The sequence below is a fragment of the Chiloscyllium plagiosum genome, chromosome 31 (assembly GCF_004010195.1).
Source record: "Chiloscyllium plagiosum isolate BGI_BamShark_2017 chromosome 31, ASM401019v2, whole genome shotgun sequence".
NCBI classification, from domain to species: domain Eukaryota; kingdom Metazoa; phylum Chordata; class Chondrichthyes; order Orectolobiformes; family Hemiscylliidae; genus Chiloscyllium; species Chiloscyllium plagiosum.
The window spans coordinates 42,005,619-42,031,288 of NC_057740.1; the positions used below are offsets into that span (position 1 = coordinate 42,005,619).

General features: G+C 42.2%; 1 protein-coding gene across 2 annotated transcripts in view; it reads left to right on the top strand.

The window, feature by feature from the left end:
* The window catches only part of ell (elongation factor RNA polymerase II), a 147,247-nt gene that overhangs the window by 14,434 nt on the left and 107,143 nt on the right, over positions 1-25,670 (top strand). Inside the window, exons 1-2 of one of the 2 annotated variants that reach the window (XM_043721514.1) lie at positions 19,185-19,235; positions 21,878-21,925. In XM_043721514.1, the coding sequence (XP_043577449.1) occupies positions 19,200-19,235; positions 21,878-21,925 (84 nt within the window). In that variant the 5' untranslated portion in view covers positions 19,185-19,199. Of the gene's footprint in view, positions 1-19,184; positions 19,236-21,877; positions 21,926-25,670 lie in introns of those variants that run through there. The other variant, XM_043721513.1, reaches the window with a different exon arrangement.

Below are 25,670 nucleotides of genomic sequence, written 5' to 3' on the forward strand. Positions count from 1 at the left end.
AGGTATGCGGAGATGAGTTCGGTTGGGCAGGAGCAGGCTGAGACGATGGGTCGTCCGGGGCAGTCAGGTTTGTGGATTTTGGGCAGGAGGTAGAAACGGGCGGTGCGGGGTTGTGGGACTATGAGGTTGGAGGCGGTGGATGGGAGGTCCCCTGAGGTGATGAGGTTATGGATGGTCTGGGAGATGATGGTTTGGTGGTGGGGGGTGGGGTCATGGTCAAGGGGACGGTAGGAGGAGGTATCTGCGAGCTGGCGTTTGGCCTCAGCGGTGTAGAGGTCAGTGCGCCAAACTACTACTGCGCCTCCCTTGTCAGCTGGTTTGATGGTGAGGTTGGTGATGTACGTAGATCCCTCAAAGTTGCCACCCATGTTGATAAGGCTGTTAAGAAGGCATACAGTGTGTTAGTTGTTATTAGTAGAGGGATCGAGTCTTGGAACCATGAGGTCATACTGCAGCTGTACAAAACTCTGGTGTAGCCACACTTGGAGTATTGCATGCAGTTCTGTTCACCACATTATAGGAAGGGTGTGAAAGCTTTGGAAAGGGTTCAGAGGAGATTTACTAGGATGTTGCCTGGTATGGAGGGAAAGTTGAGGGACTTGAGGCCATTTTCATTAGAGAGAAAAAGGTTGAGAAGATTTAATTGAGACATCTAAGATAATTAGAAGGTTAGGTCGGGTGGACAGTGAGAGTCGTTTTCCTCAGATGGTAATGGCTAGCATGAGGGGACATAGCTTCAATTTGAGGAGTGATAGATATAGGACAGATGTCAGAGGTAGTTTCTTTACTCAGGCACTGCCTGCAACACTTAGTAGACTCATCAACTTTAAGTGCATTTAAATGGTCATTGGATCGGCATATGGATGAGAATAGAATAGTGTAGGTTAGATGGGCTTCAGATTGGTTTCACAGGGCAGCGCAACATCGAGGGCCGAAGGACCTGTATTGTGCTGTTATGTTCTAAAACTAGTGCCAGTTGCACTTGGCCCACATCCCTCTAAACTTTTTCTATTCATGTACCTGTACAAACTATACCTGCATCTAGTACTTACTCTGGCAGTTCATTCCACATATGAACACTGAAAAAGTTGCCCCTTTTAAATCATTCTCCTCTCTCCTTAAAAATATGCCCCCTAGTTTTGAACCCACCCCAACCAAGGGAAAAGATTTTTGCTATTCACCTTCTCCATGCCCCTCATGATTTTATAAACCTCTAAAGGGCCACCTCTTGATTTCCTAGGGTTCAGTGAAAGATGTCCCAGCCTATTCAGCACCTCCTTATAGCTCAAACCATCCAGTCCCAGCAACATTGTTGCAAATCTTTTCTGAACCCTCTTCAATTTAATAATATCTTTGCCAAAGCAGGATGACCAGAACTGGACACAAAACTCCAAAAGTAGCCTTATCAACTCCTATACTCGATGGTCTGTGCAATGAGGGCAAGCATGCTGAATGCCTCCTTAGGAACTCTGTCTATCTGTGATGCAACTTTTAAAAAACTATGTGCCCCTCTGTCTCTATTCTGCAATATTACCCAGGACCATACTATGAAATCTATGTCCTGCCCTTGTTTGTTTTACCAAAATGTAGTGCCTTTCATTTATCCAAGATAAACTCTTTAACTGCTACCCCTCAGCCCATTGACCCATTGATCTAGATCCAAGGATGTTTATAATCCTAGATAACCACTTTCACTGTCCATTATATCACCAATTTTGGTGTCATCTGCAAACTTACTAACCATTCTTCCTAAATTCTCATCTAAATCATTTATATAAATGGCAAGCAATGGTGGATCCAGCTCCAATCCCTGCAGAAACCCAAGTCCAGTGTGAAAAGATCCTGTACCACTACCCTGCCACCTTTTAGTGACTTCTGTACATATCCACCCAAGTCCCTCTGCTCCTACACTCCCTTCAGAATTATACACTTTTAAAATATTTTCATTCCTTTTCTTCCTACCAAAATAAATCACTTCAGATTTTTCTGATGATGAGGTGCTGGTATTGGACTGGGGTGGACAAAGTTAAAAATCACACAACACCAGGCTCTAGTCCAACAGGTTTATTTGGAAGCACTAGCTTTCAGAGCACTGCTCCTTTGTCAGGTAGCTAGTGGGGCAGGATCATAATACACAGAATTTCTAGCACAATAACAGTGCTTCGAAAGCTAGTACTTCCAAATAAACCTGTTGGACTATATAAACTGGTGTTGTGTGATTTTTAACTTCAGATTTCTCAGCATTGATCTTCTTCAACCATATCTCCGGGGCAAAATCAATTGTATTCCAGAAAGTGTGGGAACGAGTTTTGAGAAGATTTGTAGCTCAGGTTGACGTTCTGGATGTACGTTTGCTCGCTGAGCTGGAAGGTTCATTTTCAGATGGTTTGTCACCATACTAGGTAACCTCTTCAGTGAGCCTCTGGGTGAAGCTTTGGTGCAATGGCCTGCTTTCCTTGAGTTGGTGATGTCATTTCCTAATCTTTTTCTCAGAGTGTGGTAAATGGGGTCTAAGTCAATGTGTTTGTTGATAGATTTTTGGTTGGAATATCATGCTTCTAGGAATTCTCTTGCGTGTCTCTGTTTGGCTTGTCCTGGGATGATTGTGTTGTCCCAGTCGAAGTGGTGTCCTTCCTAATTATGCAAGGACTTGGATGTAAGGATACTAGTGAGACTGGGTCATTTTTTTTGTGGCTAGTTGATGTTCATAGATCCTGGTGGCTAGTTTTCTGCCTGTTTGTCCAATATAGTGTTTGTTACAGTCCTTGCACGGTATTTTGTAATCCCACTTGTCTCCCACAGCCATCATCCTGGGGTTACCATTGACAAGAAACTGAACTGGATCAGGCATATAAGTACAAGAGCAGGTCAGAGACTGCGTTTTCTGTGGCAAGCAACTTACATTCTGTCTACAAGGCACAAGTCAGGAAAGTGATGGAATGCTGTCCAATTGTCTGGATGGGCAGCTCCAACAACACTTGTGAAGCTTAACACTATTCAGGAATCTCTTTGCTTAAAAATAATCTATCCATTTAAGCCTTAAAATATTCAAAGGCTCTGCTTCCAATGTCTTTTGATGAAATATTTTTAAATACTCATGACATTCAGAGAAAAACATATTGCCTCACCTTTGTTTAATTGGGCAATGTTTTCTCTTATGTGCCAGGCTGCAGTAGACTAGTGTGATGTTCAAGGTCTGATGGCCAGCTGGAGTATACTGTGTTGGATAAAATTGGAGTGAGATACAGAAGTGAGGTGCATGCATTAGGGCAAAGAGTTAGTTATATCAAGGAAGAAAAGTTGAGTATATTTAGTGTCAGTTAAACTTCCTTAATAAAACAAGCACTGCAGATGTTGGAAAGCTGAAATAAAAACAAAATGCTGAATGTACTTAGCAGGTCTGGTAGCACCTGAGGAAAGGTAACAGACTTAAGGTTTGCATAGAACATTACAGCACAGTACAGACCCTTCGGCCCTCAATGTTGTACCGACCTATAGAACCAATCTGAAGCCTATCTGTCCTACACTTTTATCCATATATTTATTCAATGACCATTTAAATGCCCTAAAAGTTGGTGAGTCTACTACTGTTGCAGGCAGCGCGTTCCACAACCTTACTACTCCTCTGGGGTCATGCCTGTGACCTTTTATCAAAACACTTGTCGCTCAGCTTTGTGTGTAGTGAAGTCCTTAAACCCAGAACTTTTGTACATCACCTAGGCTGTCAATTCACTGTTAATGATTTTTGCTCTTTGAAAGTCCAGTTTTAAGTTTTTGTTTTTTTGGGCTGCTCTTCTTACTAATCTCTACCTCATTGCATCTGTGATGGGTGAGTTTGAGTTAGAGTACAAAAAGATGATTTAAAATCTTTAATGGTATTCAAGTTTTAGAAATTATGGAGAGGAAAGCAGAGGGTGATCACAGGTAGATGAGGTGAAGAAGGCATTTGATATGCTTCGCTTCATCAGTCAGAGCATTGCGTACAGGAGCTATGATGTCATGTTATGGCTGTACAAAATATTAAGGCCACATTTGGAGTACTGCATACAATCCTGGTCACCTTGCAATCGGATGCATGTTATTAAACTGGCAAGGGTGTAGAAACAATTTACAAAGATGTTACCAAGGCTGCAAGGTTTGACTTATAAGCAGAGGGATGATACATTGGGACTCTTTGTCCTTGGAATGTATGAAGCTGAGGTGTGACCTTAGAGTTTTGTAAAATCATGTTTCTGTGTTGTATGACTCTGAGAGCCAGAGCTAAGGTGAGCAGCCGAGGTAGTCTTCCTCTCAAGGTAGGGGGCAAAACTAGCGGGAAAAGGTTTAAGGTGAGAGGGGAAAGATTTAAAAGGGACCCGATGAGCAACTTTTCCAGATAGAGTGGACCATATATGGAGCAAGCTGCCAGAGGAAGTGGTAGAGCAGGTACAGTTACAACATTTAAAAGACATTTAGACAGGTTTGTGGATAAGAAAGGTTTAGAGAGATATGAGCCAAGTGCATGTATACCTGATTGGTATTGATGAGTTGGGCTGAAGGGTCTTTCTATGCTGTGTGACTCTATAACTCTGTTGAATAAAAACAAAAGTGAGTGCAAGTGGATCCTTATGTTTGAGAAAATTCATTGCTGACATGCTCACCATTTTGACCTCATCTCTCTCCAATGTAAAATATTTTCCATCAGAAAGTTCCATGTTGGGAAATATTGTGATTTCTAAAACTAGCGCTCAAATGTCACTTATTTGGTGCAGATTAATTTGTACACAATCCTTAGCAAGGGACAGCAAGATTGTAAGAATCTTTGGAAATGATATTTTGTCCTCAATCCTTTGGTGTCTGTTTCAGTGCAATACTCAAAGTTTTTGAGAAGATTTGTAGCTCGGGTGCTCGTTGTTGTGGTTCTGGTCGCCGAGCTGGGAATTTGTGTTGCAGACTTTTCATCCCTTGTCTAGGTGACATCCTCAGTGCTTGGGAGCCTCCTGTGAAGCGCTTCTGTGTTGTTTTCTCCGGCATTTATAGTGGTTTGTCTCTGCCGCTTCTGGTTGTCCGTTCTAGCTGTCCGCAGCAGTGGCTGGTATATTGGGTCCAGGTCGATGTGTTTGTTGATAGAATCTGTGGATGAGTGCCATGCCTCTAGGAATTCCCTGGCTGTTCTCTGTTTAGCTTGCCCTATAATAGTAGTGTTGTCCCAGTCGAACTGCTGTTGCTTGTCATCTGTATGTGTGTGGCTACTAAGGATAGCTGGTCGTGTCGTTTCGTGGCTAGTTGGTGTTCATGGATACAGATCGTTAGCTGTCTTCCTGTTTGTCCTATGTAGTGTTTTGTGCAGGCCTTGCATGGGACAACAACTCACCAGGACAAAGGACCTGATACCCAGCATGAGCAAAACCAACGTAGTGTACAAAATCCCATGCAAGGCCTGCACAAAACACTACACAGGACAAACAGGAAGACAGTTAACGATCCGTATCCATGAACACCAACGAGCTACAAAACGACACGACCAGCTATCCTTAGTAGCCACACACGCAGATGACAAGCAACATGAGTTCAACTGGGGCAACACTACTATTATAGGACAAGCTAAACAGAGAACAGCCAGGGAATTCCTAGAGGCGTGGCACTCATCCACAGATTCAATCAATAAGCACATCGACCTGGACCCAATATACCGGCCACTGCAGCGGACAGCTGGAACGGACAACCGGAAGCGGCAGATTCAAACCACTACAAATGCCGGAGGAAACAACACAGAAGCGCTTCACAGGAGGCTCCCAAGCACTGAGGATGAAACGTCTGCAACACAAATTCCCAGCTCGGCAACCAGAACCACAACATCAGTGCAATACTCCCTGCCCCCCACCAAAAAAAAATCAATATATTTCTTCATGCCTTGTGGGTAATGCTGGTTGGACCAGCAGTTATTGCTCATGCCTAGTTGCGCTTGAGAAAGGGGTAGTGAGGTGCCATCTTCAACTGCTGCAGCCCATGTTGTTAAGGTAGACATATGATGTCATGAGGAAAGAAGTTTCACAATTTTCACCCAATGACACTGAAGGAATGGTGATACATTTCCAAATAAGGATATTGAGCAGTTGCAGATGATGGCATGCATTCCCATGTATCTGCTGCCCTTGTCCTTATGGTTGGTAGAACTTGGAAAACCTTGGTGAATTTCTGCAGTGCATCTTGTAGGTGGTACACTCTGCTGCTTCTGAGGTTGCTGATGTAGGGAGTGAATGTTTATGGATGTGGTGTAAATTGAGCAGGTACCTAAGCCCTTGATGATGTCATGCTTTTTAGTGTTCTTGGAGCTGTACCCATCGAGGCAAATGCATAATATTCCATCACACTCCTGGTTTGTAGGAGGACCTTTGGGATGTCGGACCATGAGATACTCACTGCAGTAGTCCCAGCCTCTGACTTGTTCTTGCAGCCTCAGTATTTATATGAGTTGTTCAGTTAGGTTTCTGGTCAACAGTTGATGTTGATAATGGGAGTTTCAGTGATGGTGATATGATTGGATGTCAGGGGGCAACAGTTAGATTTTCTCTTGTTGGAAATGGCACTTGTGTGTCATTTGACAACCCAAAGCTGGATATTATACAGAGTACTTGTGAACGATGCTGAAAATTGTGCAATCATCAGCGAGCATCCTCACTTCTGGCCCCATGATTGTGGGATAGTCATTGAAGCAGCTGAATGTGGTTGAGCCTAGGACAATACCTTGAGGAACCTGGGGCCCCAGTGGTAGTGTTCAAGTCCCATCTGCTATGGAGTTATCTACTTACACCTCTGAGCAGGTTGATTTGAAATTATTTAGGTGCTCCTTTGGTGCATTGCACAGCATCTCAACCTTTGAGCCAGAAGGGACAGGTTCAAGTCCAACCTGCTCCAGTCGTGCGCACATAGAGAAAATATCTCCCCTGAGGAACCTCTGAAGAGATGTCCTAGACCTGTGATGACTGACCTTAATCACCACCATTTGGGCCAGTATGACTCCAACCAGTGGAGTGTCCAATTCCCATTGACTCCAGCATTGTGTTTGATGTCATACTGGATCAAATGAGACCTAGATGTCAAGGGCAGCCTCTCTAACTTTCACTCTGGAATTCAGCTCTTATTTTGTTCATGTTTGAACTAAGGATGTAATGAAGTCGGGAGTTGAAAGACCCTGACAGAATCACAAACTGAGTGTCAGTGAGCTGGGTAGCACCACAAATACCTTCCATTGATTGCAAATAGGCTCGGTCAGTAATTGGTCAGGTTGGAATTGTCCTGCTGTTTGTGTACAGGGTGTACTTGAGCAATTTTAGACTTTGTTGGGTAGGGGCCTCTGTTGAAGCTGTACACGTACAGCTTGGCCAGGGGCATGGCGAGTTCCAGAGCACAAGTCTTCAATACAATTGATGTAATGTTAAATTAATGAATAATGTAAACTTCTTTCTGGCTTGATTTGTTTTTGCACTTTTCCTCCTTTTTCCAAATTTTGTTACCTGTTACTGTATGGTTCCGAAGATGGCCAGTACTTCAGCTACCCAAGTGGCAATGAGTATTTGCTTGACTTGAGACTTTTTGCTCAACCCTATGTAGTCATTCAGTAGCTGCATATATGAAGCTTTCAAAAGGTGTCACTATTGGAAATGCCAGCCCCTATTGTCATCTGCTATAGATCTAAAACCAAGCTGGCTCCTCTCCATATATGTTCCTGAGCTGTGCATTAGTGTCATCAAAAGGTTGAGAGAATTTGCTGCTGAATTGGTACCCATTTGTCCTGGGTTAGGTTGCTTCCATACTGCAAGCAAATCTGCATAAACTGCACTTCCATCCATCTCACAGCAGCAGGAGACTGAAATATGTGGCTGCTTTTTTTTTGCTGCTGCAAGGAGATGCCTCATTTTTAGGAGTAGCAGTAGGCACTTGAGCAGGTCAGTGCTCAAAACATTTGTGCTCCTTTCAACTATATTCGATGGAATATGAAAGAGTTGCGTAAGAGAGGACTAGAGGGTGGTGTCATGCTTCCAGAACAATCTGAGGGAAGTGCAATTGCATGAAGTTGTAGCTGTTAGACCTGGCCAAAGGGAAGAATGGTGATACCCACCCAGTTCTCCCAGAATATGAAGGACTAAAATAGCCTTAGATGATATGAATACTACTTGTTTAGGGATGGAGATATTCTTGGAAAATACACAACACGAATGGTGAATTTTGGTGTCAATTTTAAGAAATATATTTGTTTCAGTCTGTAAATAAATAAATTTAATACAATAAATTCCATATTAAACCCACACACAAATAAAGAGCTGTGTCCTTTCCCAGTGGGATATTGGGTATTGGCTTCTGGACAAGGAAAGAGTCCAAAAGGGAAAGGTGGAAATGGATATTTGTACAATATTGTGGATTTACAATAAAACCTTTGTAAATCTCTAAACTTATTTTGCTGTCTGATTCAACATAGGGATATCAGTACTTGAAACAGACCGAATGTCTGTATTCCACTTGCTGTACGATAATTAGTTGCCATAAATTAAACCTGATTCCATATGTTACCAGGAGAGGAATCCTGAATAATTTTCCCCTATCGTAACCGGGTGCACTAAGGCCAATCATTAGAATGGATGAAACCCAAGGTAAATTATGCATCTGTTCTATGTAATTTAGCCCCTAATTTTGACACAGCTTTTCAATAGGATCCCTCCTTAAACTCTCAATTCCTTCTCCAGAGGACTTTTTGTTTTGGTTTTCATCATACCTTCCTGTGATGTCTTTCAGAGATGGATCACATAGTTGATATTGTGCAAGAGATGTCCTTATGCTTTCCTTCTGCTAATTTATGTCCAATTATTATAGCTTTGTGATTCTGCTCGGCTCCTTCATCTCATTTTGCCTTGAATTTAACAAGTAACTCACCTACTGACCTCTTGTATTTGTTAGTTGGTAACTGACAGTGATGCGTTTGAAGGATTCCCCAACGTAACTGACCTGATCTGCCACAGCAGATATAGCGATGCATGACATTGTTGTTTAACATTACTGCTGTTCAGTTGAGTTCTTCACTTGGCATCTTTGCTGCATAAAAGTTGTCTACCCACTCAGCATTTGTCAAAAGAAAGGCTTTTATAAATTTAGGAAATGTGAAACAAGGAGGCTAAATGATGCTGTGGTCTGCTGCCATAGTCTAGGTTGTTAAACTTAGTTTTTGTGGTTGTTTATCCCAAGCACTTGCCTGGATGGAAGCTTTGCTACTTTTTCAATTACAGTTTGTTATATTTAAAATTTAGAAATTGAGATGAAGGGCCAAAGTTCATAATTTAGAGCAGCTCCAAAATTACGAGGAAATCAACTAAATCAGGAAGTGGTTTGGTTTCACCACAGAAGAGATGTAATATCCACAGTTAGTGCAGAGGTCAATGTAATGACTGCAACAAAATGGAAGGTTGTTTGCCCTTTAGAGATTTTGATTCATTTTTACCAAATTTCTCATGCGTTTATTCTCTTCTGAGACTCAGCTTGTCACAGGAGTAGAGGTTCCACAGACACCACGTACTTTTTGGTACTTCAAGTGAATAAATTTCACATTTGGATATAGCTGCCTATCATCACTCTCTACCAATAGTTGGGTAACACAAGGTGTAGGAGAAAGTGAGGACTGCAGATGCTGGAGATCAGAGCTGAAAAATGTGTTGCTGGAAAAGCGCAGCAGGTCAGGCAGCATCCAAGGAGCAGGAGAATCGACGTTTTGGGCATAAGCCCTTATTCAGACACCTAACAATGTAGGCCTGCACTCTTATTCCTTAATTGGGGTAAAGACACTGCCAATACCTGGCAAATCTGTCCAGGCTAGTAGGTACCTTGTTCAAATCCCCCTGCCCTTTCAAAACACGGTCACCAACCTAATCATCCTCATCACCTTCATATTTTTCCTGGGCTTAGCATCAACTGAAGGCATAATGTCAAGGGTCTATGTGCCCACTAATGTCTCTCAGTTGTAATTCACCACCACTTTTTCTGTTTCTATGACCTTTGTCTGATCAGCCAATTTATCTGGGACCTACCCATGAAAATAGTGCAGCTTTATCCAACTAAATTTTGAGAATTCTGAACCCACAGTCCCTGGCTTCAAACTCGATGATTTGATTTCCTTCTTGGCCCCTATTTCAAGTTCAAACCAACTGTTCGCAATATTGAGTGTATAATCATGACCTTATCCAAACACACAAAACTGTGATGACTGGAAACCTGAAGTAAAAACAGAAAATTCTGGAGAAACCCATCAACTTCAACAAGGTTAAAGACAGGATTCTTGGCAGAGCAGAGGAACAGTGGGATCTTGGGGTCAACGAACATAGATCCTTCAAAGTTGCTTCCCAAGTTTATAGGGTTAAGGGGCATGGTGTTTTGGCTTTCATTAACAGGGAGGTTGAGTTTAAGTGCTGCGAGATTTTGCTGCAGCTCTAGTTAGACCATACTTGGAATATTGTGTCCGGTTTGGTTGCCTCATTATAGATTAGATTAGATTACTTAGTGTGGAACCAGGCCCTTCTGCCCAACAAGTCCACACTGACCCGCCGAAGCGTAACCCACCCAGACCCATTCCCCTACATTTACCCCTTCATCTAACACTACAGGCAATTTAGCATGGCTAATTCACCTAACCTGCACATTTTTGGACTGTGGGAGGAAACCGGAGTACCCGGAGGAAACCCACGCAGACACGGGGAGAATGTGCAAACTCCACACAGTCAGTCGCCTGAGGCGGGAATTGAACCTGGGTCTCTAGCGCTGGTGAGGCAGCATTGCTAACCACTGTGCCACCGTGCTGCCCACCACCGAAGCGCAATCCACCCAGACCCATTCAACTACATTTACCCCTTCACCTAACACTACGGGCAATTTATCCTGCCCAATACACCTAACCGGCACATTTTTGGATTGTGCGAGGAAACCGGAGCACCCGGAGGAAACCCACGCAGACACGGGGAGAACGTGCAAACTCCACACAGAGAGTCACCTGAGGCGGGAATTGAATTCGGGTCTCTGCCGCTGGGAGGATGTACAGAGGATGTATAGAAAGGATGTACAGAGGAACCTTGATTATCTGAAGGATAAGGGCGGGCAGTATTTCGTTCGGTTAATCAAATTCCAGATAATCGAATGCTGGATAACAGTTTAGCCAAGCGATCTTGCTGGATAATCCGATGTTTAGATAATCAAATGCTGGATAATTGAAGTTCCTCTGTAGATGTTTTAGAGAGGGTGCTGAGGACATTTACCAGGTTGCTGCCTGGATTGGAGGGCTTGTTTTATGAAGAGGTTGAGTAAGCTAGGGCTTTTTACATTGGAGAGAAGGAGGAAGAGAGGTGACTTGATAGAGGTGCATAAGGTAATGAGAGACAGTAGATAGCCAGAAATTTTCCCCAGTGCAGAAATGGCTATCACGAGGGCTAATAATTTTAGGGTGATTGGAGGAAGATATAGGGGGGATGTCAGAGATTCTTTACTCAGAGTGGTTGCTGCGTGGAATGCTCTGTCAGCGGTGATATTAGAGTTAGAGATATTAGGGGCATTTAAGCAACTGATGGACAAGCACAAGGATGGGTGTGTAGGTCAGCTTGATCTTAGATTAAGATAAATGCTCACTACAACATTGTAGGCCGATGAGCCTGTATTGTGCTGTACTTTTCCATGTTCTAACTCTGGCAGCATCTGTGGAAAGAAAGCAACAGTTAATTATATCTGCTTCAAAATATTATCAGATCTTCTCTTCATTTTGTTAGTTTTTTCTATTAGATGGCACTTTTGTGAAGTGCTTCGAGACCTTTTCCACGATATTTAAAAGCTTAATGGGTGGCACAGGGCTCAGTGGTTAGCACTGCTACCTCGCAACACTAGGGACCCAGGTTTGATTCTAGCCTCAGACGACTGTCTGTGTGGAATTTGCACATTCTCCCTGTGTCTGCATAGGTTTCCTCTGGGTGCTCCAGTTTCCTCCCACAATCCAAAGGTGTACTGGTTTGGTGAATTGGCCATGCTAAATTGCCCATAGTGTTAGGTGCATTAGTCAGAGGTAAATGTAGGGGAATGGGTCTGGGTGGGTTACTTTCCAGAGGGTCGGTGTGGACTTGCTGGGTCGAAGGGCCTGTTTCCATTCTGAAGGGAATCTACTCATCTAATCTAAAAGTTGTTGCTTGTTTGATGATCTCAACCAGGGTAACAGACAAAACGTCATGGTTGACCTTCCTGAATTATGATTCAGAATTTGATTCAAAATTCACCACTAGGTCTCCGGAGGCTTCTGGGGGAGATGCATGTTTAAACATTGATCATTGATGGTATTCGATATACCGTAGTCCCCCTGTACCTGTGGGGGATACATTCCAAGATCTGCCGTGGACGCCCGAAACCATGGATAGGAGCAAATCCATTTATTTAAGTGGGAAATTTACCTTCCTGGCAGCCCCCGGTCCTTGGTTCTGGTATGTTCCTTGTAATATGTTCAGGCTGCGGTAAACCACGGGTAACTGAAACTGAGGAAACCAGACCCGCGGATCCAGGGGTCGTCCTGTGAAGTTATGATACACTACACTGTAAGATAAGCTGCCAGTGCTTATTGCTAGCTGCTATATGATGAATAGCCACCTCGACAAAGTGTAGAGTTGTGACTGGTACTTGTGGAACCCATAATCCAGCAAGGAGCCAATATCTTTGAAGCAGAATTGGAAAAGGCAAACTGCCAACAAAAATATGTAACTCGTTGGTACATGACAATGTACTTGTGTATTTTATTTCCCATTGCCTTCTTGAGACTTGCGTTACAAGTCTCTCCAAATGTCTTAAGTGTATTCCAGCTCATGAATTAATCCTAGCAATGACTGTATCAGCTTGAACATGTTGTCCATGCGAGCCAAGGCTTGTCTGTACTGCTTCCTGATTCATCTGTCTGCTCAGTGCCTCACACCTTATTGTGCTGCTGGTGCTGAGCAAACCCTGGCCCCAGGATTATGATTTCCGTCTAAAGCACAAAGCGACAATTACAGGAAGAATTTCTTATCACAGCCTTATCTTTCTTTTTTGAAAATTTGTTGGTACTTGCTGTTTTAATTCAAGAAATACTACAGAGGTCCACACCCTGCTTTCTATCCCAATGCCTGTCACTGGAAGTGTCTTGGCAATTAGAGTAAATGACTGTTAGAAAGGAATTGGACACTTGCTGATTCTTTGGTTGTCATCTTTGTGTACTAACAGAATATTTTAATACTTTCAGGCAGACCTGACAGTAGTGCAGATGGACAGAAATTGTCTGTTCGTGTTTTCCCCTATTCGGTATTTCAGTTTCATTTATAGGTTAAAACATTTTCGGGTTGGGAGCTGATTCGTTTATAACTGACATTTCTGTTAGAGTTTCGATTTTACAAAAATAGCTAAAGCATAAAATACTGTGTGCAAAACATAGCTGTGAAGAGTTACCAATGTATGATGGCTCATTACTTTGGAGATCTGATTTGTCAGGCAATGGATTTGAAGCAACTGTTTTAATTCCTAATCCCAGGTACAGTAAATGAAAAGTCTACAGGGTCCACTGCTGTCACATCTGCTTAGTGACCAAATCAATGGTGAAATTGGTATTTGATTATCCCACACTGCTCCCCCCCCCCCCCCCCCCCCCCCCCCCCCCCCCCCTCCCCCTCCCCCTCCCCCCTCCTCCCCCTCCCCCCAGGCAATGCTAGTGGTAAACTATTCAACTTAAGGAATGTAACCATGCCTGAGCCCTTCTGTTTCATTTTGCTACGACACGTGCCTTCCAACAGGGATTTCTGGATGGTGATCAGGTGGGGAATCCCAAACTGATCAGAGAATCATAGAATGATAAGCATACACTTCAGTTCCTTGTGCCTGAGACAGCTTTTTTGAATGAGCTATCCAATTAGTGGTTACTCTGCTCATTTGCAATTACCCTATGAATTTTTCCACTCCATATATTCAATTAATTTAATTTCAATTGAATTTGCATCCACCTCCCTTTCAAACAGTCCATTTCTTGAAATGTACAAAATAAATTCTCCTAATAACCCTTGAATTCTTCCATTGATTGACTTCAATCTTTGCCACCTGATTGCCGTCCTTCCTGGAAGTAGAATAGAGTCCTTGGCTATTCTGTCACAATCCCTCATAATTTAGATTTTTTTTAATTTAGATTTTATTGTCATGTATACTTACTTGGGTACAAGAATACAGGAGGACAGAGTTGCCATACTCTGGCACCATCTTACTATTCAAAAAACAGAAGCAGAAATAAAAGAAACAGGGGACCCAAGTGTTTGCAGATTGAAGGATGGACTGTAGCTGTTTTCCTGGCAGTGAGGACTCATGATAGAAGCAAGAGGAAGTGATCTTGACATTTCCTTTTCTTTTGGCTGAGTCCCCACACAATATTGCAGCCAGAATGCCATCAGGTACAGGCTCAGGCTTGGCCCAGAGCCGTGCTGCTGATGCTAAGACCATGTCACCATCCTTTGCTATGTTGCTGCTACCAGAGTCCACTGAAGCTGCTGGTCCTGAAATGGGCTCAAACCCAGTACTAGGTTGACCATGCCGAAGAACCTGATGTTTTGGCTTATGTTGGTGCTGCTCCCAATCCCTGGGACAATCGTTTCAGTGGAGGAGTCCTTAGCTGTTTCCTCTTCTCCCCACACCCCCAGACACTGAAAAGCAAGAAGAAAAAGAGCAAAAGTAATTCAGGGAAAGTAAAAAGCATAATGTCAAATAGCTCCATTATATCACACTTCAGCACAGATAAAGAGTAATCGATGGGTGTATTTTTATGTTTCCAAAGGACTTTTGATAAGGTGCCATACCAAAGGGTTGTACAGTATTTTAGAATAGGTGGCAGATCTTTTTTCAGTGGAGAAGTAGTAAAGGAGAGAGGTAAACTGACAGGACAGTGTAACTGATGGACTGCCACAGTGATCAATACGAAGGTCTCAGCCATTTTCAAACATCTGGGAGGATCATTGTCAACCTTAATCAATGGGCATTCTCATTAATTGACAAGTGGGTTCTTCTGAAGCCATTATATAATAGCCATTATATATTCAACAGCTCGAACCAAGTATCGGGATAGTTAAGTGAGCGGGTATTGTACAACTTCAGCAAGACCACTCAAACCCAACATCAGGCTGGAAAAACAGCAGTGAATGACCTTTGTTGAGATACTGTAGAACATATACTAACTGACAAGCAAAATGCCACAGTTATCAAGGACTGAGAGAGGATAAGATTTAACATCGTCTCTATATGGATGCCCACAAGAAATTCCTCAGAATCCGTATTCCCAGTTTTTGAGAATAAAATCAATAACCAGTTATTCTCCTGTGCACAATATTCTATCAAAGCCTTTGTATAATAAACTTCATATTACATTCATCGTATCTGGTTTTATTTGGGCAGCACTGGGTTCACAAGCCAGACTTTCCATTAAAATGTCATCTCCAATAGAAGTTCTCCAAACTTAAAGACACCTGTACACTGAGCCAGGATTCCCCAGACACTTGGAAAATCCAACATCATTAGCAACTCAAAACGTTCTATTAAGAGGCTACAGTACACAACAACTCGACAGACAGTGGTCAGTTTTGAAAGCTGGTCACTGTTCAGTCTTGTGCACATTCCACAAACATGCTTTATCACTAAATAAAATTCCTCATTTGACAGAAATGCAATATCACCATGGTGATCTTCTAATGTGCCGAAACTCAATATCATTTCCGTAGAGAGGAACTATTTTGAACAAATAAATGGTACTGCTGTGGAATCTCCATTGTCACTGATTGTTTTTAATGTCTTTGCGGGGAAAAAAAATTGAACAAGCAACTCTGGATTTAATGCTGTCAGTTTCCCAGATGCAGTCCTATGGTCATGGATGTAGTATCTGTCATCCTGTTTTAGAGAGCAGGTATGTTGCATTTCTTGGCCTGCACTGCTGTGGTCATGTCCTGAATTAATGCAGCTTGGGGGTGAGTTCAAAATTGACGACATATTTTTGTAGTTCCCTGTACTATTAATCCATGATCTTTTATAGGTTTGCTGCATCTTCTCTGCTATTGTGGACTATGAATGGCATATCTGTCAGTATCTCGTAAAGATTCTGATGCAAGCCAGTAGTCTCCTTTTCAATGATGGCTCCTTGGATTGAAATGCAGTATTTAAATAGGACCAAGAGAGAATTACATGCAATGTTTGTACAGGGGATGCAAAATAGTTCAGTGAATTAAGTTGGATACTCACCTGATCAATGCTCTGCATTTATCAATGGTGACATTGACTAGGGTGAGTTGTAACTGATGGATTGAAGGTGAGGAATTGGATAAAGCATTAAGGAATGGGTGCCGCTAAAACTTAAGTATGTGCGATGAGTGATGTATAGACCATGTTGGCAATGCATAGTGCCAAGAGGGAGGGTTCTATCACGTCGCATACACGATTCAACAAAAGTAGTCAATTTTCTGACTCGGGTAATTAAGCTGCTAGTGCTGCATCTAAGACTGGGCACAATGTTTTTGCTCAGCTCCTATGACAGCACCCATCAGTAATTCCAGGGAAGCATCAATAAATCTAGTTATTACTGTTGCTGTTTGTGAGTTCAGTCTTAGTAATTCCTGCTCCACCCAAGTTCAGTTTCTCCAGTGATGCTTTAGAATGAACTTCTGATCCTGTCCTGTGGGTACATATCATACTCACTGCATAGCTTAGAAAAAGAAAACCCAGAAGTCACAACTTATTGCTGAAATTGATCTGAAATTGCTTATTAGAGGCCTTTATTTATGGCTTGTCTTTCTCACGTTCCAATTCTCAATCCTGGCTCCAGTTTGGTCTTTCACTTGTTGGGGAGGGATTTTAATTTGATCACCAGTTACAAAATTTAGTTGTGCTTTGTTGACAAGGTTGTAGAAACTGTTACCACAAGAAGTGATTGAAACAAAAAGCAAACATGTATTTGAAGTGTTACAACAGGAAAGCAGACAGCCAAACCAAATCAGTCTTTCTACCAGTGTATTCACAACACAGCAAAATTAAAACCTTCAAAGACCATCAAAATTGGCCCCAATGGTTCCTAACCAGAGTTGAATAACTAATTCCAAACTCTATGTATAATCAATTCCAGACACTGGTTTATATCTTAAACAACCTAGCAATTTATTAACAATATATCAACTTCAGGGTAAAACTAAAGACCAAAGTAATCTAATCAGTCTATGGTTTAATCCCAAAACCTTTGTTTTCAGCCCCATTCACATAAAAGGCAGGCAAGCAGTTAATTCATAAAATAACAAAATGGCCAGATTACTTAAGTTTTTTCGATGATTCATTGTTCAACAGCCATAGATGGTTTCTTCGTTGAATTTCTGAAGATGTCGATCAGGGTTACCTTTTACAGTTCACTCAGATAAAGGTGGTAGGACTTGTAACTTCCTTCTTTCTGAGCTGCTAAGGATTGCTCATGGAAGATTAGACAGGGAGTTTTCACATGTTCATGCTGTAGCATCAACATCAGGCGCCTCACAGAAAACACGGTCTAAAACCCAATTCAAACTCTGGCCTTCCTGACAGATCAACTCTCTTTTCCATAAAGTCTTGGTTACAATTCGACAACTGTCATCTACTTGAGCATATGGTCCTTTCCAGACTTGCTGGAACTAATTTCCAGGTACTGACCTTGCTAATAGCCAGTTTGTGCAGTATCTCTTTAAACATATTACTCTTCGGTGATGATATTTGATTTAATTTATTATTGTCATATGTACCTAGGTACAGTGAAACATTTTGTTTTGAATGCATTACAAGGAGATCATACCATACAAAGTGCATTAGAGTAACTGAATAGAGCAAAGAGTACAATGTTATGGCTGCAGAAAAAGAGCGAGATCAGCATTAAATTTAAAATTTGAGGGGTCCATTCAGAAGTCTAATAACCATAGGGAAGAAGCTATTCTTAAACCTGTTGCTACATATGTTTAAGCTTTTGTATCTTCTGCCTGACAAAAGTGGTTGGAAGAGATTATAACCAGAGTGCGAGGGGTGTATGATGATGTTGGCTGCCTTCCCGAGGCAGCAAAAGTATAGATGAAATCAATGGGTGGACGATTAGCTTGTGTTGTGACTAAGAGTGTGGTGCTGGAAAAGCACAGTAGGTCAGGCAGCATCTGAGGAGCAGGAGAGTCGACATTTCGGGCAAAAGCCTTTCCTGATGAAGGGTTTTTGCCCGAAACATCGACACTCCTGCTCCTCGGATGCTGCCTGACCTGCTGTGCTTTTCCAGCACCATACTCTTGTCTAGGATCTCCAGCATCTGCAGTCCTCACTTTTGCCTAGTGTGATGATTGAGCTGGATTCACAACTCTAATTTCTTACAGTCATGGGCAGAGCAGTTGCCATACCAAACTGTGATGCATCCGGATAGAATGCTTTCTATGGTGCATCTATAAAGATTGGTAAGAATCTTTATCGACATGCTGAATTTCGTTAGCTGACTGAGGAAGTAGAGGTGGTGTTGTGCTTTCTTGACCATAGCTTCAACATAGGTTGACCAGGACAGATCATCATTCCTTGGAATTGATGCTCTTGACCATCTCCCTCTTTGTGCTGTTGATGTAGATAGGGGTGTGCCCTCCACCTTGCTTCCTGAAGTCAATAATCAACTCTTTGACATTGAGCGATTGTTATCTTTATACTACACCACCAAACACACTCTGTCCCTCTTGTGTTCTGTCTCATTATATTTGAAATCTAGCCTACAATAATGGTTTCGGCAGCAAACCTATAGATGGAGTGAGGGCAGAATTTGGTCGCACAGTCATGGGTGTGTAGGAAGTAAAGTAAGAGGTTGAGTACACAGCCTTGCAGAGCGCTGAGGAGGTATTGTTGCCTCTTCTTGTTGATTGTGGTCCGGGGGTCGGAAAGTTGAAGATCCAGTTGCAGAGGGCGATGCAGAAACCTAAGTTAAGGTCTTTGGAGATTAGTTTGTTGGAATTATGGTGTTGAAGGCGGAACTGTATCATTAAGTAGGAGCTTGATGTCCTTATCCTTGTTACAGAGATGCTCCAAGGATCACTATAGAACAGGGGAGGTGGCATCTGCTGTGGATCAGTTGAGACGGTAGGCAAATTGCAAGGGATCAAGGCAGGCTGGAGTTGATGTGAACCATGACTAGCCCTCAAACACATTTCATCATCATGCAGGTCAGAGCCACTAGGCAGTAGTCATTGAGCCACGTTGCACGAGCTTTCTTAGCATTGGGATGATGAAGGGTCTCCAGACTAGTTTTAATGGGGTGCTAACCCGCAGTTAACTTCTAACCTGGCCTTTAGAATAAACAAAAATGCTGAACGAAGAGACTTTGGAGTGCAGGTTCATAGTTTCTTCAAAGTGAAGTCGCAGGTAGATAGAATAGTGAAGGAGGAGTTTGGTATATTTTCCTTTATTGGTCAGAGTATCAAGTACAGGAGTTGAGAGGTCATGTTGCGGCTGTACACGACATTGGTTGGGTCATTTTTGGAATATTGTATGCAGTTCTGGTCTTCCTCCTATCGGAAGGATGTTGTGAAACTTGAAACGGTCCGGAGGAGATTTACAAGGATGTTACCAGGTTTGGAAGGTTTAAGCTATCGGCTGGGGCTGTTCTCCCTGGATCATTGGAGACTGAGGGGTAACCTTATGGAGGTTTGTAAAATCATGAGGCTCATGGATAGGATAAATAGATGTGGTCTTTTCTATAGGGTGGGGAGTCCAGAGCGGGGGTGCCTAGGTTTACAATGAGAGGGAAAAGATTTAAAAGGGATCCAAGGGGCAACTTTTTTATGCAGAGGCTGATGCTTTGGGACAATGGAATGAGCTGCCAGAGGAAGTGGTGGAGGCTGGTACAATTACAACATTTTAAAAGGCATCTGGATGGGTATATGAATAGGAAGGGGTTAGAGGGATATGGGCCAAGTGCTGGTAAATGGGACTAGATTAGTTTAGAATATCTGGTCAGCATGGACGAGTTGGACTGAAGGGTTTGTTTCTGTGCTGTACAGCTCCATGACCCTACAAAAGCTTGTTCGGTCTATCTTTCCTTTTAAGCTGTTACCAGCACTCCAAAAAGTCATTTTTAGCTCATAGTTCCTAGTTCACAGCTCTAAACCAAAATTTATATAAGAATAAAACAATAATAGTGAAAAGTTAGCAAGGGCTCTAACAAAAGGAATGCTCAAAGTGTATGAGAAATTGAGGTGAAGTAAGGTGGGCAGAGGCTCCCATACACTGCTGTGCTTGATAGAATGACATGTCTTTGCTGTAAGAAGTGATTGTTCCTATTTCAAACAGAGCGCCCACCCCACTGGACCCAAGGCATTAGTTGCTGATGATAACATTTTGTACTTCATTCTATATTCATGAGGCTACCTAGGTACAAAGCAGTGAACCAGGACTTTCTATGGCGCATAACTTAGCTGTTGAATATTTTAATCATTTTTGAGTTATTAGGAGAGCTTCAAATTTATAAAGTTTAAAGGGTACAAGAGTCATGTACTAAACCGTGATTGTATGATGTTGCTGTACTGATTTGCAGTGCATCCTGTTACACAACTTGATCCAAGTCATTAAGTACTACTCTCCAAATAACATTTGTTACTGAATGTGGGAAGTTAAGTTGCAGCAGCTTCCACTGTTTTCAGCTGTTTTGGAGAACTCACCTGTGTTCAGACATGTTGGAATTGACAAAGCAATATTGGCGCACTCTAACCCGAAGTCATAGAGATGTACAGCATGGAAACAGACCCTTTGGACCAACACGTCCATGCCGACCAGATATCCCAACCCAATCTAGTCCCATGACCCATATCCCTCCAAACCCTTCCTATTCATATACCCATCCAAATGCCTCTTAAAATGTTGCAATTGTACCAGCCTCCTCCACTTGCTCTGGCAGCTCATTCCATACACGTACCACCCTCTGCATGAAAAAGGCTGCCCCGTAGGTCTCTTTTATATCTTTCCCCTCTCACCCTAAACCTATGCCCTCTAGTTCTGGACTCCCCGACCCCAGGGAAAAGACTTTGCCTATTTATCCTATCCATGCCCCTCATAATTTTGTAAACCTCTATAAGGTCACCCCTCAGCCTCCAACACTCCAGGGAAAACAACCCCAGCCTGTTCAGTCTCTCCTGATAGCTCAAATCCTCCAATCCTGGCAACATCCTTGTAAATCTTTTCTGAACCCTTTCAAGTTTCACAACATCTTCCTTCACTGTAATGTATCGTATGGTTTTGTGGCACCTTTTTGTCACTAATTTCCTTTGCCCTGTTCTACCTTATGAAAGAGGTGATGTTCAATTTTTAGTTGGGAGTGGTGAGACAAGGCAACTTGATAGTTTTGGTAGTTTATTGGAGAAACTATTTCTAAAGGCTGGAATGTTGCTAACGAGAGGACTCAAATTTAAGGTAGCTAATTACAGAGTTGTGATGTGGAATGTGCTGTTTGAAAGTGTTGGCAGCTAATTAAATAGTAACATTCAAAACCTAAGTGGATCAATTCTTGAAAAGAAAAAATATGCAGCATTAAGGATAAAGCAAGTGAGTGGGGCAATTGGTACATAACTCTTTCAGTCCAATGCACCATTCTTTGAATGTTCTACTGACTTCCCATATGCCTCTCCATTCTTAATATAGCATTTGAATCACTGCCAGCTATGGCACCATCTAGAAACTGCTGGTATTCTGGGTACTGAGTTTTGCCATACACTGTAGCAACACCTTTTTCAGAGGTTGATGCGTGCTATATAATGTAACTGGCGATGTATCCAGTACTGAAATGCCTAACTGTACTTCTATTCTTTTTTAGAGCAATCTGTCTTGCCAGCCTGGGATTCGTTTTGAAGGAAATCAAGGGGTAAGTCTTTGGAATTTCTGTGTTTTTGTTTGAACCTTTGAAGCATTTTCTTGCGCAGTTGACTCTTTCTTTGTTCTTGGAAATGGCTTCACAAACCATTCAGCCCCTCGAGTTTTTCTGCCATTTACTTAATTACCGCTGGTGTGTATCCCAACACCATCTATTTACTTCAGATCATAACCCTTAATAAATATTTTTACCTAGAAAAAACTGTTTTTAAACTTCTATTTGAACCTATACATCCTTTTGGGGGCGTGTCCCTAGATTTCCATATTATTTAAATGAAGAAGTGCTCCCTGATGTCAATCCTGAGTGACCAGGCTCTGATTTCTTTGGCTATGCTTCTTGGTCTGGACTCATTTTAGAGGAAATAGTTTCTATCTAAAATATTGAATCTTTTAATCATTGTAAACACACTGTACTGTAACTGCTTTGAGATTAATCTGAAAATATGAATTAGGAGAAGACCACTCAGCTCCTTGAGTCTGCCATCCAGTAAGATGATGGCTGATCCGATTATTCCCTTAGTCTGCCTTCCCTCCTATCTGAGCCTGTCAATGTAGTATTCTTATTCTTTCAAGAAAACAGTTAATAAAAACTAGCATTCTAATATTCAGTAGGATATAGTGCAGTACTGGTGGAGTGCAGCACTATCAGAGATGCTGTCTTTCTGTTGAGGTGTTGGAGGTGTTGGCTTTGGTCTGTGATTAACATGCAAGGTCATGTGCAATATTTAAAGAAGGGGGAGTAGAGTTTTCCTGCAATCCGGAGCCAATATTTATCTCTTAACCAACGTCGTTGAAAAAATGAATAGCTGATGTTGAAACATGCACTTTCACCAGGGGTCATCAGGTTGCTGCCATGAACACTCTGTTAAGTCTTTATCCCTGCACCTAACACTACAGGCAATTTAGCATAGCCAATTCACCTAACCTGCGCATTTTTGGACTGTGGGAGGAAACCGGTTTTGAGGATGTGTTTATGCATGTTTTTCCAGTAATTTATTTGTCAACTATCAGTCCTTGACTTTATCCCTTACGTTTTCCTACCCCCACCATTCATATGCCAAATTTGATGTGTTGACATTGTTTCTCATCTCCAACTATTGCTTGCCTCTCTCAATTGTAAAAGTGAGTTCTGAAATCGGTGACTAAGAATTAGGAAAGGTGATTTTGGAATGTGCTGCAGTTGTGAAGTGATGGAATGACTCTGAGATTGATTGCTACAGCACCATGGAGATACATGCGTAATCTGTAGACGCCAATGGCCTGACATTAATTGAAGCAGATGGACTGGCCAGGGTTTCTGTTCTTTTATTAAAATCCTATCTCACACTTTTATAGAAATATGAAACTTGAACACAAAGCTATTTATAGACTGAAGCAAGTGCCACTTGTCTACATAAGTATGCAGCTCTCAGTTTTGATGTATGAATCAGCAAGGTTAACCCATTTTACTAATGGTTCTGTAAATTCAACTGTTTTAATCATGCAAATACAATTCACTGTCAATGTCAGTCACAGCCTGCCTTTGCTCTTTCAGTTGTTAAAGTGACAGGCACCCCTATTGTGTAATTGAATGGACTTCAGTTTGCGCAGTGTTAAAGCACACAGGTCAGAGCCTCCTGGCATTTGATGAGTTGAATTCCTAATTGGGTTACAACTCCTGATTGCCATCCAGTAATGTCTACTAAATATTGCATGCTTCCTGAAGCCAGAATAGGATTTTCCTTTGTGTTGTTTGAGGTTGAATATCCTGCATCACTCACAACTATAGTTCACAAATGGTCATTTTGGTAAATTGCTAGAGAATGACTGATCAGTGCCTTCAGGATAGGTGAACATTTGGTCAACAATCAACACAGCAGAATTACTTCAACAGATCTAGGCTTAAAAGGTATGAACTTCGATCAGAGGTGTCATTTAGTTCTGAACTGTAATGGCTAGTTTTATTGGTATGTAAACGTAAGCAGCAGGCTATTTTAGAAAATACATCTATATAGAGCTGTATCACATTTTTAAAAAAAAATCACAAGTGCTTCACACAGTTAATTGCCCTGAACTGTTATGCAGACAAGTGTCAAATACAATGCAAAAGAGTACGCAGTTCTTTTTGATATCATTGTTCAGGGGAAGAATGTGGCCACACTCAAGGATTTTTTACTCCTCACAAATGATGGCATGATACCAACCATGTCTACCTAAGATGTTAGAATATGCTGATGTGATCTTTATTTAATAACTCATTAAAAGCATGGTTCTAGTCAGCATTCTCTCAATATTTGGGTTCTGGGGTGATTTTACCTCCTGAGCTGAAGTAACGCATTCTGCTTTGAAGGGATCCTGAGAGTACGTGGGGCAATGGTGCTAGAGTGTATCCCTAAATAAATAAAATTGCTGTGAAAAGTTGGTGGTGAGCTTGTGCTCTGACCCCTGCAGCACTTGTAGTGATGGTGTTCCCACAATGGTGTTACATTGGATGTCCAGAATATTTCTGTTGAGGGAATGGTTATACATATCCAAGTCAGGATAGTTTCTGCTTTGTATGACATCTTGGTAAAGATGGAATTCCAATTCCATTCCCAAACCTATGACTGTTCTTTGCTACCTTGAGTGTAGATTGCAGGGAAAGAATTGTGTATTTTTGATTGTACATATTGCTGCTACACTAAAACACTCGTTAAGAGTGGATATTCAGTTTAGTGACTAACTCTTAAGCAATAATTTGGGTGGTGATGGTAGTTAGCTTCTTGATTGTTCTTACACCTGCAGCAATCTAGGCTAGTGTTTCTTTACTTGTTCAGAGGATTTGACCAGAGAACACTTGTGGCTCAGTTGTTAGCACTGCTGCCTCACAGCACCCGAGTCCCAGGTTCGAATTCAGCCTTGGGTTACTGTTTGTGTGGAGTTTGCACATCCTCACCGTAGGTAAAAACAATGACTGCAGGTGCTGGAAACCAGAATCTGGATTAGAGTGGTGCTAGAAAAACACAGTAGTTTAGGCAGCATCCGAGGAGCAGGAAAATCGACGCTTCGGGCAAAAGCCCTTCATCAGGAATACCCGTGTCTGCGTGGGCTTCCTCCGGATGCTCCAGTTTCCTCCCACAATCCAAAGGTGTGCAGGGCAGATGAATTGGCCATGCTAAATTGCCCATAGTGTTAGGTACATTAGTCAGAGGGGAAACAGGTCTGGATGGGTTGTTTTTCGGAGGTCTGGTGTGGACTGGTTGGACCAAAGGGCCTGTTTCCACATTGTAGGGAATCTAATCTAATCTAAACGTGTTGAAATGGCAAGCAACTGGTAGCTCAGGGTCTTTTTTTGCAGACAATGTAGGTGTTCTGCAAAGCAGTCCCCCTTGTTTTCAAGTATAATTTCCTAGTATCTCTCATCCAGAGGATTATCAGCTGCCATTGCCATCATCTCCAACAGGATGCCACCATCAGACAAATAGTTCCCTCCCCTCCCTTGTCAGCCTTTTGCAGGGGCTGCTCCCTCCCAAATACCTTGGTTCACTCATCGTTCATTCTCAACATATTCCCATGGCACCTTCCTTCGCAAATGCAGAAGGTGCAACACCTGCCCATTTACTTCCTCACCCCTCACTGTCCAAGACCCAAAACACAACTTCAAGATGAAGCACTGCTTTACCTGCACTACACTCAATCTAGTCTACTGTGTTCCCTGCTCACAATGTGGTCTCCTCTACTTTGGGAAAATGAAGTAGAGATTGCTTTACAGAACACCT